At 28.2% G+C, this 11,935-nt stretch overlaps 1 protein-coding gene across 1 annotated transcript; it reads left to right on the plus strand.

The window, feature by feature from the left end:
- The first annotated feature begins 1,213 nt into the window (after nucleotides 1-1,213).
- On the plus strand, nucleotides 1,214-7,364 carry LOC105617940 (tetratricopeptide repeat protein 17). Its single transcript, XM_012199474.1, has 16 exons — nucleotides 1,214-1,351; nucleotides 1,529-1,785; nucleotides 2,369-2,480; nucleotides 2,544-2,770; nucleotides 2,878-3,165; nucleotides 3,236-3,573; nucleotides 3,649-3,862; nucleotides 3,940-4,183; nucleotides 4,271-4,495; nucleotides 4,664-4,844; nucleotides 5,325-5,483; nucleotides 5,871-6,031; nucleotides 6,187-6,341; nucleotides 6,557-6,782; nucleotides 6,854-7,117; nucleotides 7,209-7,364. Exons 1-16 carry the CDS (start codon nucleotides 1,214-1,216, stop codon nucleotides 7,362-7,364), a joined length of 3,345 nt encoding a protein of 1,114 aa, XP_012054864.1.
- The last annotated feature ends 4,571 nt before the right edge of the window (nucleotides 7,365-11,935 follow it).

Genomic DNA, 11,935 nt, shown 5'->3' on the forward strand with positions numbered 1-11,935 from the left:
GCCGTGTTCTGATATATACTGCTGCTACTGAAAATCTATACAGTTTGTGCAGTTACAATGTAATTTTCAGTGCTAAAAATTATAATGTATGTGACACAATCTATAGATTTTCAGTAGCGGCAGTATATATCAGAACAGTTAATTAGATATAAAAAAAATATTGCATGCAAAAATTAACTCTTTAGCTAAACTCTTTAGCTAAAGACTCTTTCTAAACTGATTTATCACATGTTCAAATTTTTAGGAATTTACTCATTTTTTCCACATATTTATTAGCTCTAATCTAACATTATTTCAAGCAAAAAGGATATAAAAGAGTACCTTCCGGAACATCGATCGCAATTAGAGATATGAGATGCTATTATAACAGAGATCAACAATTTTACATGGTAATAATTGAAAAATTTTGTACATTTTAATTTAATGCTACGGAGTATATATATAAAATGAAAAAATTGAATTTAATCGAAAAATAATTTAATCAATTATTAATTGTACATTATTTATAAATAATATATTTATGTAAATATATTTTGTTAAATATATAATAGAATATAGTAATAAAACACTAATATAAAAAATAACATTAAAAATTAATTTTAAAAAATTTTATAGAATTATTGTAATTTCTGAATATTATTATTTTATACTAAATTATTAATAACTTTTTTGTAAAAGTGTATAATGATTCTTTATTGACTTTTTTTAACATAAGGAAAAATTAATTCAATTATATTATTACAAAATCTTTTTCTACTTTTCTGTATTTTCCACATGCTCTGCACTTTCTGCACTTTACACACCTATAGTAATTAATATTTTTAGAAATATTTTGATTGTCAAGAAACAATTTTTTTTATTTCTTGTGATAATTGGATTTGGCCATATCTCTATGTACATATAGTTCACATATTTCATGTTTAATTTTTTATTACATGTGATTGTGTCGTATCATCAGTGACTAACAACTCACCTCGATATCACTCAACATTGAAGTGATAGCCGTTGTCGTTGACAATCACTGATCCGCGTCGTATCATAATCGTGTTTCGAATCATTTCGAATCGACCTGAATCATTCCGGTAGGAAATTTCGCGACGTAGTAGCTGTTTTCACTCGTTCCTTGCGAAACTTGTGTGCAGAAACGCGCACGTTTTCGCAGCAATGGTCTACGTTGTTAAGTTTTTCTCGCAGACTCGGTGAAGCCTATGGCATGTCGTATGGGGTTATACCGCGGAAAATGATTCGGAGCAACGTGTCCTGCAGAATTGTCACGGTGCTTGCGGTGATACTTGAAATCTCGGCCACCAAACATTGGTATGTCACGGAAAATGGGAGAATTCAACCGCAAGTAAGTCTTTCTTTTCTTATAATTCAATGGAAACGCGAATACCTGGCTTCGATTTTTTTTCAATGGAATCATCACGTGCAAATATGAACACCACATTATTTTATAATGATTTAGGAGTTTTATCGACAGATGTGATTATTTGATATTTAAACTTTACGTTCTTTTTCACATTTCCAGCATGACAGTGTCTTTGATATGCGTCGACCATATGATCTTTTGGGGTTTTTGGAGCAGGAAAAACGCAGGGAAACAGCTGATGCCATATACAAGAAAATATCAAGAAAAGAAGTATCTATTGACAATCAGTTTGTTGGTCTAAGCATGGTTGATGCAGAAAATTCAAATTCAGATTGTTTCTTATGGGACAAATCATTGGCTGATGTTGACGTGCATGCTAGCATAATGATCGATTATAAACTTAAAGATGGCATAGAGTAAGTTATTATTAGTCATAAATTTGAGAAAATATGGCTGCGTTCAGCAAACACAACAGTGGAGTAAGCCCTTGTTGCTATTAATATGTTTTTCTGATATATTTATCATAGAACCCAAGATCCACACATAATAATCACAATAATAATTACTCAGTGCTTATTCAATTATTATATTTTCTAAATTACTACACTGAAAAAATGTACTAAATTTTAACAAATATTTATTTGAATAGCGCCAATTAAACATTCACTTACAGTAATTAAATATTTACTTAATAAAAAAATAATTAAATCAATTTATTGATTCTACCAAATATAACTTTATATTTAGTATATAAAAATTTACGATTAGCTGATACTATTTAAACAAATGATTTATTAAAATTTAATACATTTTTTCGATATGTTCGAAAAACACAATAATTAAGTGAGGGCTCAGTAATTGTTATCTGTAATTCAAATAGATATCTAAAAATAATATATATATAATACCAATAGCAATAAGTTTTTTAATTAATTGTGTTTTCTGAAAGTAGCCTATGTACTTATTTGTTGAAGGATAATATAATACTTTATGTTACAGTCAAACTGATTATATGTTATATAATGTGGTGGCTAATAGTAAACCAATAGTTCCTGATTGTCAAAAAACATTTCCGTTAGATTTCAGTATATACACATTTGAACATCTTAAAGTAGGTAGAATATATTTTATACAGAAGTCATAACATGTTTGTAACATCATTTTTGTTTATTAGGCAATGCAGAACCGAAAAAATCTTACGCAACATGAAGAACTCAGTTTAATGAAGTATTTACCTTTGAATACTGATCTTAATCAATTTGGTCATCAACTTGCTTACAGCTTATCTCGCAATAATACCTCTTGGATATATTTGAACCTAGCATCGATTTATTGGCGGATTAGGGGAGATGCTTACAATGCTTTAGAGTGCAGTCGTAGAGCGATTGTATGTGCTTCAAGGTAATATAATAAAAATTTGTTTATGTTGTTATAGATACTAGAAAAAAGTGGAAGACAACTAGTGTAATTTTACTGATTTTGTAACGAAAATATTGTATGTGATTAAGGCAATATCGTGATATTCCTCTTCTGACTACTGCCGGTATTTTACACGCTGCAAGATATTCTGGTGAAGCCGCGATTGTTTTACATGCGGCGATAGATTATAATCCAATAGAAAGTCATCATCATCTGGCGCTGGGCCACATTTACACGTCCCTCGGCGACTTCGATCGATCCGCAGCGTGTTATGATAATTGTTTGAAATTGGCACCTGACACACTAGAAGCCAAACAGATGAAATATGCCATATTCTGTCATCGTTTTTTGGAAACATCTTTGTTATTATTTGATCAGTAAGTTGACATCGTTATTCCCAGTTTAAGAACAGTGCTGATGAAGTATTTATGATTATAATTATTACAGACGCTTGCGGAATGTGTTGTCAGAAATACATGCATATCACGACTGGAAGGAAGAGTGGTTTAAACTCTATGAGCATATGCTCTGGGAGCAAAATATTAAATCTGCTACCAGAGAAATTAAGCTCGCTTTTGCGCGAGAGCAAAATCTACATTTACTTACGATAAATCCGATTGAAAGATCAATTCATCATATCGATAATAATGTTATATTATCTTACATGGATTTGGGAGATAGGAAAAAAATAGCTGAGAACATGCTACAGAATGTTCATGTTAGTCTTCACCTGTTGAAAAATTTACAAAAACAAGTAAAGGAGCGCAGCAATCGTATTACAAAGGGTACTTTTGTGATTTTTACAACAGATGTAAATTGAATGAATTAAGTATAGCAAAATCCATTTAATATTATTTCAGACATAATTACAGAATTAAATATGGAATACAATAATTTATTTGCGTCGCCAACAAGAAGTCCGAAATATCACAATGTGGAAATTAAGAAAGGAAATGAAGATTTTGAAACTGACTATTGGCCAAAGATATCTGACTGTGATAGTTCTATGTTAATGTTTGGAGATGGAAAACAATACTTACCTATTTATTTATCACCTGAAAACAAAGGTTATGCGTAAGTACAAATTTTGTACGCTGTATTATATTATAATACATTTTAATTCTAATATATTTTTTTCTGAATATTATTAGAACACATTTGTTCGTAAATGAATTGATTGATATAGAACCATGGAAAAAGCATCCATTACCATGGCATCCACCAATATGTCAATCACCTATATCGTTTAATGAAAGATATATTACGCATATGTTGCTGGATGCAACTGTGCAGCAGCATTCTCCAGACATTTCTATGAAACCATTTCTACATAGTTTGGTTCACACTGCGGATTTGGCAGAAATTGGTCAAAGAATTTTGACGGCAACTAAAGCGGTATAATTGATTATTATTTTGAATTTATTATTATTATGCATGAAATAATTATAATATTCTAACAGAAAATTAACTATTTAAAAACAGAAAGTAGCAGCACCATGGGTATTGTCTATGCTTGCATCTTTACATTGGAGAATAGTAGGAAAACCTCGTTTAGCTTTGGATTGCCTCCAATTAGCATTGGAAAATGTTCCTAAAGAATTTAAAGATGTACCTTTAGTTAGTATAGCTTCGATATACCATAAAGTAGGTTTAATTGACGATGCTTTAAGACTTACGGACAAAGCTTTACAAATTAATGCTGTGGAGGTATGCATGAAAATGTAATTTAATATTATATTAAATATAATATTATATTAAATTATAAAAGAAGTTGTATTTTTATAAAAAATATTTTTACAATATTAAAAAAAACTACTTTTTGCATTGTTTAGATAAAGGAAAGTCATATATTTTGTCATATAATTTATATTTCAGCCAATGACTAATTTTTTATTTGGTATATTATTGAACATAAAAGGAAATTACACAGGAGCTATATATTATTTGAAACAAGCGTTAAGGGTGGATTCACATTTATACGATAGTAGGGCATTAATGTTATTGAAAACATTAGCCTGTCGTGAAAAATTTAATGTTATCACAGGTAATTGTCCAGGTATGTAGATGTAGATTTCGATATTGTGGATATTGTTTGTTGTATTTGTACGATATATTTTCACATTATTTTTCATTTAGTTCGTATCTAATTTGTTTATACAAATTACATATTTCTATGTATAAACAAAATTTCTATGTATAAACAAAAATGTATAATTTATTTTTATTATAAACGATGAGAATTACAGAATAAATGATAATAAATTAAAAATAATGAAAAAAGAAAAAAGAGCAAAGACAAAAATATAGATTAATATATTTTCTTATTTCTTTAACTTTGTTTCTTTTTTTATTTTGTAACATTTTTCAATCTTTGATTTTTTTGCGATTATTATGTTTTTATTTATTTGTAATTGAATTTGCATAGAATTTATTGTGTTTTTTCAGTTGATTAATTTTGTTCACTATTGATGGTACTGTGTTCTAAAAAAACACAGATTATTGTGATGAATAATGACAAACATTGTCATAATCACAGGCTGTGAAGAACAAAGAACTAATTTACATAAACATTCTACGAACCTGCCTTCTGTATTACTTACTAAATATAATTTGCAAGCAAGTGATACATTTTTGCGTAAACGACAAGTCAAGAATTGTAAACATATTAAGTACATTTCAAAGACAGAAGAAACAGGTGCGTATTTTTCGCACGTATTTATCTTAAAAATAGATTTTGTTAGATTGTGCTATGTACTTTTTATTTCACATAATTTTGACAATTTTGTTTTATTTTTGCTTAAAGTAAGCATAATATAATTTTAGTTTAGTTTACAATTGTGCATCTTATATGTTAACATAATCTTGTCTTTTTATTTGTTGTTTTGTTCCTTATATAATAAAGATTTTTGTTGCTTATTTATGCCTTTTTTATTATTTTACCTGCTTTGGATGTTATGTAATTTTATTTTATTTTATATGATGTACTGCAATTCAAATTTAATACTTTGATAGTATTTTCTTTCAAAATAGAAATATAAATCTATTATTATATTCTAGTTAATAGTAAAAAAACTTATTGTAGGCATGAATTGTTGGAGTAATCACAAAATCGGATTATTGGACATGTCATACTACAGTAAGAAAGAACATGTACGTCAAGGTCTTATACATTCATTATTACTTCCTAATAGTGCGACTAAACTACATGATCCACATGTGCATATGACCAGAATTTCAGATAATGTAAGCAAATAATTTCAATGATCTCCCACAATAAAATCACGTACAGATCGTATTATGTATATAAAGATAAAATTATTTTCATATTATTTAACATATTAATTTAATTCACAAATCTCTGATAATTAGTTAGTACACAAATAATTTTTATATCGAAGGACATGCTACGTACATATACTGATTCATTTGATAAAATTCCTGACAATCAAAAGGAGTCATATTATCCAAGTAAGGATGAATGCGATGAGCTTAAATATGAAGATTGGGCTGCTTCTCTATTCGTATTTCATAAATTTATACGACGAAATGTGACGTATGTAATCAATTACTATGCTAATTATAAAATATGCTAAAATATATCCATATAACAAAAGTTTGCAGTAATTTTACTGTAACGCTATAATATTACTACAATATTACTGAAATATTGCAATGTTGCTGCAACATTGCTGGAATGATCTGTGTTACACGAGTACTATTTCTCTCTATATATATTATATACAAATTGTTTATATATTAATCTTTCAGCATCGAAGATGAGATCAAATCATTGGATGATGATATTCCGAATTTACAGCCAATATGTAATAAGAGTAACTCTGAAATGAGTCGTGTAACCGAGGTGATGCAATTCTCGCAGTTACTACAATACAAAGCTGAACTTGATATGGCTGAGTGGCTGATGATGATGACTGGAATGCAGAACGACACTTTGCAAGGACTCGGGACCAAAATCGCATTTGCTTTGCAAAAAGTGATTATAAAATTCTATAATTATATATTCAGTATGCATATAATGTATTAATACATACTGTCTCGAAATAGCATTATGCTTCTTGGACCTTGGCAATAGCCGCATCATTTTATTGGCGCGTAGCAGGCGACAGTCGCAAAGCGCTGGATTGTATGTGGCAAAGCCTAGAGAATACTCCGAAGGATATGCAAGACATACTTCTCGTAAACCTGGCGTCTTTACTTAGTTCGCAAAATTATTTCCACGAAGCCCTCGAAATCGCTCAGATAGCACTCTCAATTGGTCCGGATTTCATAATTAATCATTATGTTGTTGCTAATCTTCATGCTGCTTTGGTAAATTAAATACTTTACAATTACAATACTATATATAAGTTATATTATATAATGAAGCAAATATTTAACTGACGCACATTTTTTTTTACAGGGTGACTTCGAGACTGCTGCAAGTTTTTACAGATCTTCACTTGATCTCGATCCAAATTTTGAACCGGCTATTACGAGGTTGCGAGTGATATTATGTTTCTTGTTATTTGATGATAAAAAATTCGCAATGAGTGAGATACTGCGGAATATTTTGTAAAATTACCTTTTGCAAATCGTTAATGCGAAGTAATTTGACTAAAGTGCCTTTGTACATTGTTAATATGAAAAATGAGAAGGAATGTACGTTACAGTATTAAAGTATGAAATGAAAAGCAATTATCATAATTATATATTATTATATGTATTGCAATTGTATAATTTTAAAATGAAAAAAAAAATAGTTGAGTGTATGGTGACACAAATACTTGTTAAATTATTACAGAATTTTATAATCAAATAATATAATCAAATAATCATAAGATATATTTTCATTGAACTTCTAAGTTTAATATTGGCTTTTCAAAATATTTGAACCGATAAGAAAAATGAGCACATTGTTTAGATGTATTATTTAATTATTTGTTACAGATATTATTTATTTTCATGAATGTGATAACTTCTTATTATATTAGTAAACACACATCATGAAGCAATACATTATTGAAATGTAAAAATTGAATAAAAATAAATTTTGCAATGATCTTTATATTGACATTTATGCTTACTTATACATTTACTTATACAGAAATTGTATAAGTACGATTCGAATCTTCCATGCGGCAGCGAAGAAAGATATCACTGTTATATTCAAATTTTTTTTAATTTATTAAGTGTCGCAAGTACAGAATAGATTAATCAATTTGATCATATAGTATAAATTTGTTGTGTGTAAATTTGATGTTTGTATATTATGTATTAAAACCAAAATTCACGATATTATATGAGAAATCGGCATTACGATTGTATATAAATTGTATAGAGTTGTATAGGGCTTAGATGTTACATTTCGTGAATATTGATTTTTTTCTAATTTGTATACTGCATATTTATTAATATTATACTATAATATGAGATAATGCCGTAACATATTATATTTACATTATCTGTTATTAAAAACGCAAAAAATAAAAATGGGAGCAACAAATATATACAGCGTCTCTGTTATCATGTTAGAATTGATTCTGCTGTTTGAAGTTAATTTCTTCGCGTAATGAGAGACAGATTTTCTGTTACCTTCATTCTTGCGTTAAGAAGCTTTATGCGAACATAAATATATTTTTTCGCATCATTTTTAATTTTATCATTTTTTATGACGTGCATGACAAAGTCAGAATAGTGAGAATGCAAGATGCTTTGGATTTTAATGATTAATACAATTAATTCTATATTTTCGTAGAAATGCATGAATGCCTTGTGAGTGAGTTGTGCAAATCATGACAGAGTGACAAAGACCAAAAAAGGATTAGAAAAGGAGACTTTAGGCACCATCGCAATCACAGATACATTTATTATTTATTTATTTATTATTTATTACGCTGTTGCGGTTTTTTGTCATGTCAAGGGCCCAAGACGTAATTTGATTTATTCCGGTAATATCGAAAATTTATACAATTGTCTTGCACTGCGCCTATTAATGGAAAATTACACATATGCTTCACATTGAATGTGTATATACGTATAATACATATATATACTATATTATAAACATATAATAATAATGATCACTGAAATCGTCAGTGTTAACTGTGAATACTGCAGTATATCGTGTCGGTAGTGCGATTCCGTCGAGTGAACTTCATGCAATCGTAGCATCGTCGGATATGATACCTTGCGTCGATAAAGAAAACGTGCATGATTGTTCGGTCAGTTGGTTATCTCCGTGAGATCATAAGGTAACCGGATCCAATGTGAGTCCCCTAAGCTTTGAGAATTTTTTAAATTTTTTGCTAAGATCTCTCAAAATTGAAAATTAATTAACACATTCGAAAAAAGAAACACTTCTAAACGAAAAAAAATATGAGTCATATTCATGTATTTATAGAGATGCAGTAGATATCTAAAAGAAAAGTAGCATTTAGGGCACCTTAGTAAAATGTATACCCAATGTGAGTCGTGTACATGTCTTTCCTTTTTTATATGAAAATATTAAAAATATGGAAAATAAAGTGATCCAACGTTATTTTTATAAGTTTATAATTTTATTGCATAAACATAATGATGTATAAATAATGATTTAAAAAAGCTATTTAGCAATTTAAACATTGAATACCTATGTTCTTCTTCTTAAAACTATACTTATGAAATATTCGCAGTTCGGACAAATAAAAGGCCTCTTAATTTTTAGTTAATTTTTAGTTAATTTCACATAATAATCTTTATGAACATATTTGTGAAAAATGTTACATTACGCATGTGTTCGGACATGGCCTACATTGGTATCATCATACAAAGACTACTTTTTCTTTAATTATAAACAAAACGTTGTGACAAAAGTATAAACTAAGTATAGTGTTGTAAAATATGAATATAGAGCTACAATAACATGAACTACGGAAATTAATAACCATGTTTTTAGAATTATCGAAAGCAATTACTTACGGAATATTACATTACAACTACGATGTATCAGTTTTTCCTGTTCTTATGCAAACACACAATGAATAACATGATTTATAAATCGATGCAATCGAGTCGTACAGATCGCTGCTTGAATTACTATTGTCATCTGTTAAATTATATAAGCATATAATTATAATTAGAATAATCATATAATTATATACAAACAACGAATTTTAGGAAACGACTTTGGGAAAATGAAATTGGGCCCGGTTATCTTAGTTATCATCTGCATAATGAATATTTCGGTGATTGATTATGTGGATTCGAAAATTGAATCAATTGAAATATACGTCATTATTAAATTATTATTATAAAAAATAACGGCATAGTAACTTTTGCATTTCCTGCTTACATTTTGTTATTGAACAATAAAAATTTCTTAGATTAAGAGACTTTCATGGAAAAAGTATTTAAAAAATATTTTTCTAATCTCTTATCATATTATAGGCATAAAAAATTATTAATTTTTCTATTTAAGATATTTTTTCAATATCTTAATTTTTTCATCTTTTTTATAATTTCTTCAATATTTACAGAAATATAGAAATATAGAAAACCAGATTTTAGGATCACATCGATTTCATTTATAAATTTCAAATTTTTATAAATCTTTAAATTAATAAATATTTTTTGTTAGTTCACAATTTTAGTAAAAAAACTAACATGTTTTATAAATCCCTACTTAAAATTTACAATAGAAACCATTAGTTATGGATACAACATCTGTAGAATCAAATCGTATTCTATACACTTTATGATCACAATAAATTTGCAAGTAAAAAATGTTTACATTCGAATAAGTATAATATTGTGTCTGCAATCTGCAATAGGAATTATATACGTATAATGTAATCAAAATTCAAACGTAATTCGTATGCGATTACGAGCACGAAATTTATACATTCCTGTCAGCATTGCTTGTGAGACACTAAACGTTTGTAACGTGACTGTACGACTAGCAACATATCTGCATTTAGATGCTATAAAACTATGATTTCTGTCCGTGTATTTCAAGGTAGATATTCTATGCGTTTCTCTAAGCAAAGTAACCTGTACATGCGAATAGAGACAACTAAGTAGCTTTTTAGTAATTTCTATCGTATAATGCAAGGAAATATTTTAAATAAGGATATTATACTCAACAATATATATAATATTATATATAATATATATATAATATTATACTCAACAATCAGTTACATACATAATAATTATGTTCCATGAAAGAACATATTTCATAAAAATATCTTATTTTCATATTTATTTATTTATTTAACATACTTTTATGACATTACGATATTATAACATTAAAGATTAATTTAAGTAATCGTATAAATGTTGTTTTACTTATTACACTTATTACACGTTGACAGTTCCAAAAAGGAACAAATATTGTAATATATTTTCAACTACAAATAATTATAACATCTATTAAAATATATTGTAATAATGTAATAATTAATCATGAATAGTTATAATATTCAATTTTTACATGTCTCTTTATTTGAGACTTTTACTTCTCGTGATGGTTTTCAGTGTCGAAGCGTGATGTATCATGGAAGCCCCATGATAGTCGCTGTCACACGCACAAGAGTGTTATTTCTAATCTTGTGCAGTGGCCAGCAGCTGCATTGGGGTCCAATATATTGCCCCATATTGCATCTTACGGTATTCTAGTCAGTTTCGCTCGATTGGACCAGATTCGATCCACGTATCTAGACTCACATCAGATGTACGATGTCTTACGCAATTTGCACATTATCTTTGATATCCTTTATAAAGTAATACGGAAATACACACAAAACAGTTTACAAGTAACTATAATTATGCTTTATCGACAATGATCAGAGAAAAAAAATCATGTTTTAATTAAAATTATACCTATATTTTCTGCCTAATTCATGAAGCAAACAAGATTTCGAAAATCTATTAATTATTATAATTTAAGAATTAGTTTTATGCAAATGTCTTATTCTATAATCTTAAAAAGAGTCAAAAAAGTAGTAAAAATGTGTTTCATGTTTTTCTTTATGGACTAAATAATTCAAACGTTTCAGAATTTTATTAATAATATTAAAATTTTATTTTTACTTAATTTCTTTCTTACTCTCTCTCTCTCTCTCTCTGTGTGTGTGTGTGTATGTGTGTGTATGTGTGTGTGTGTGTGTG

The sequence above is a fragment of the Atta cephalotes genome, assembly GCF_000143395.1.
Source record: "Atta cephalotes unplaced genomic scaffold scaffold00015, whole genome shotgun sequence".
Lineage (NCBI taxonomy): Eukaryota > Metazoa > Arthropoda > Insecta > Hymenoptera > Formicidae > Atta > Atta cephalotes.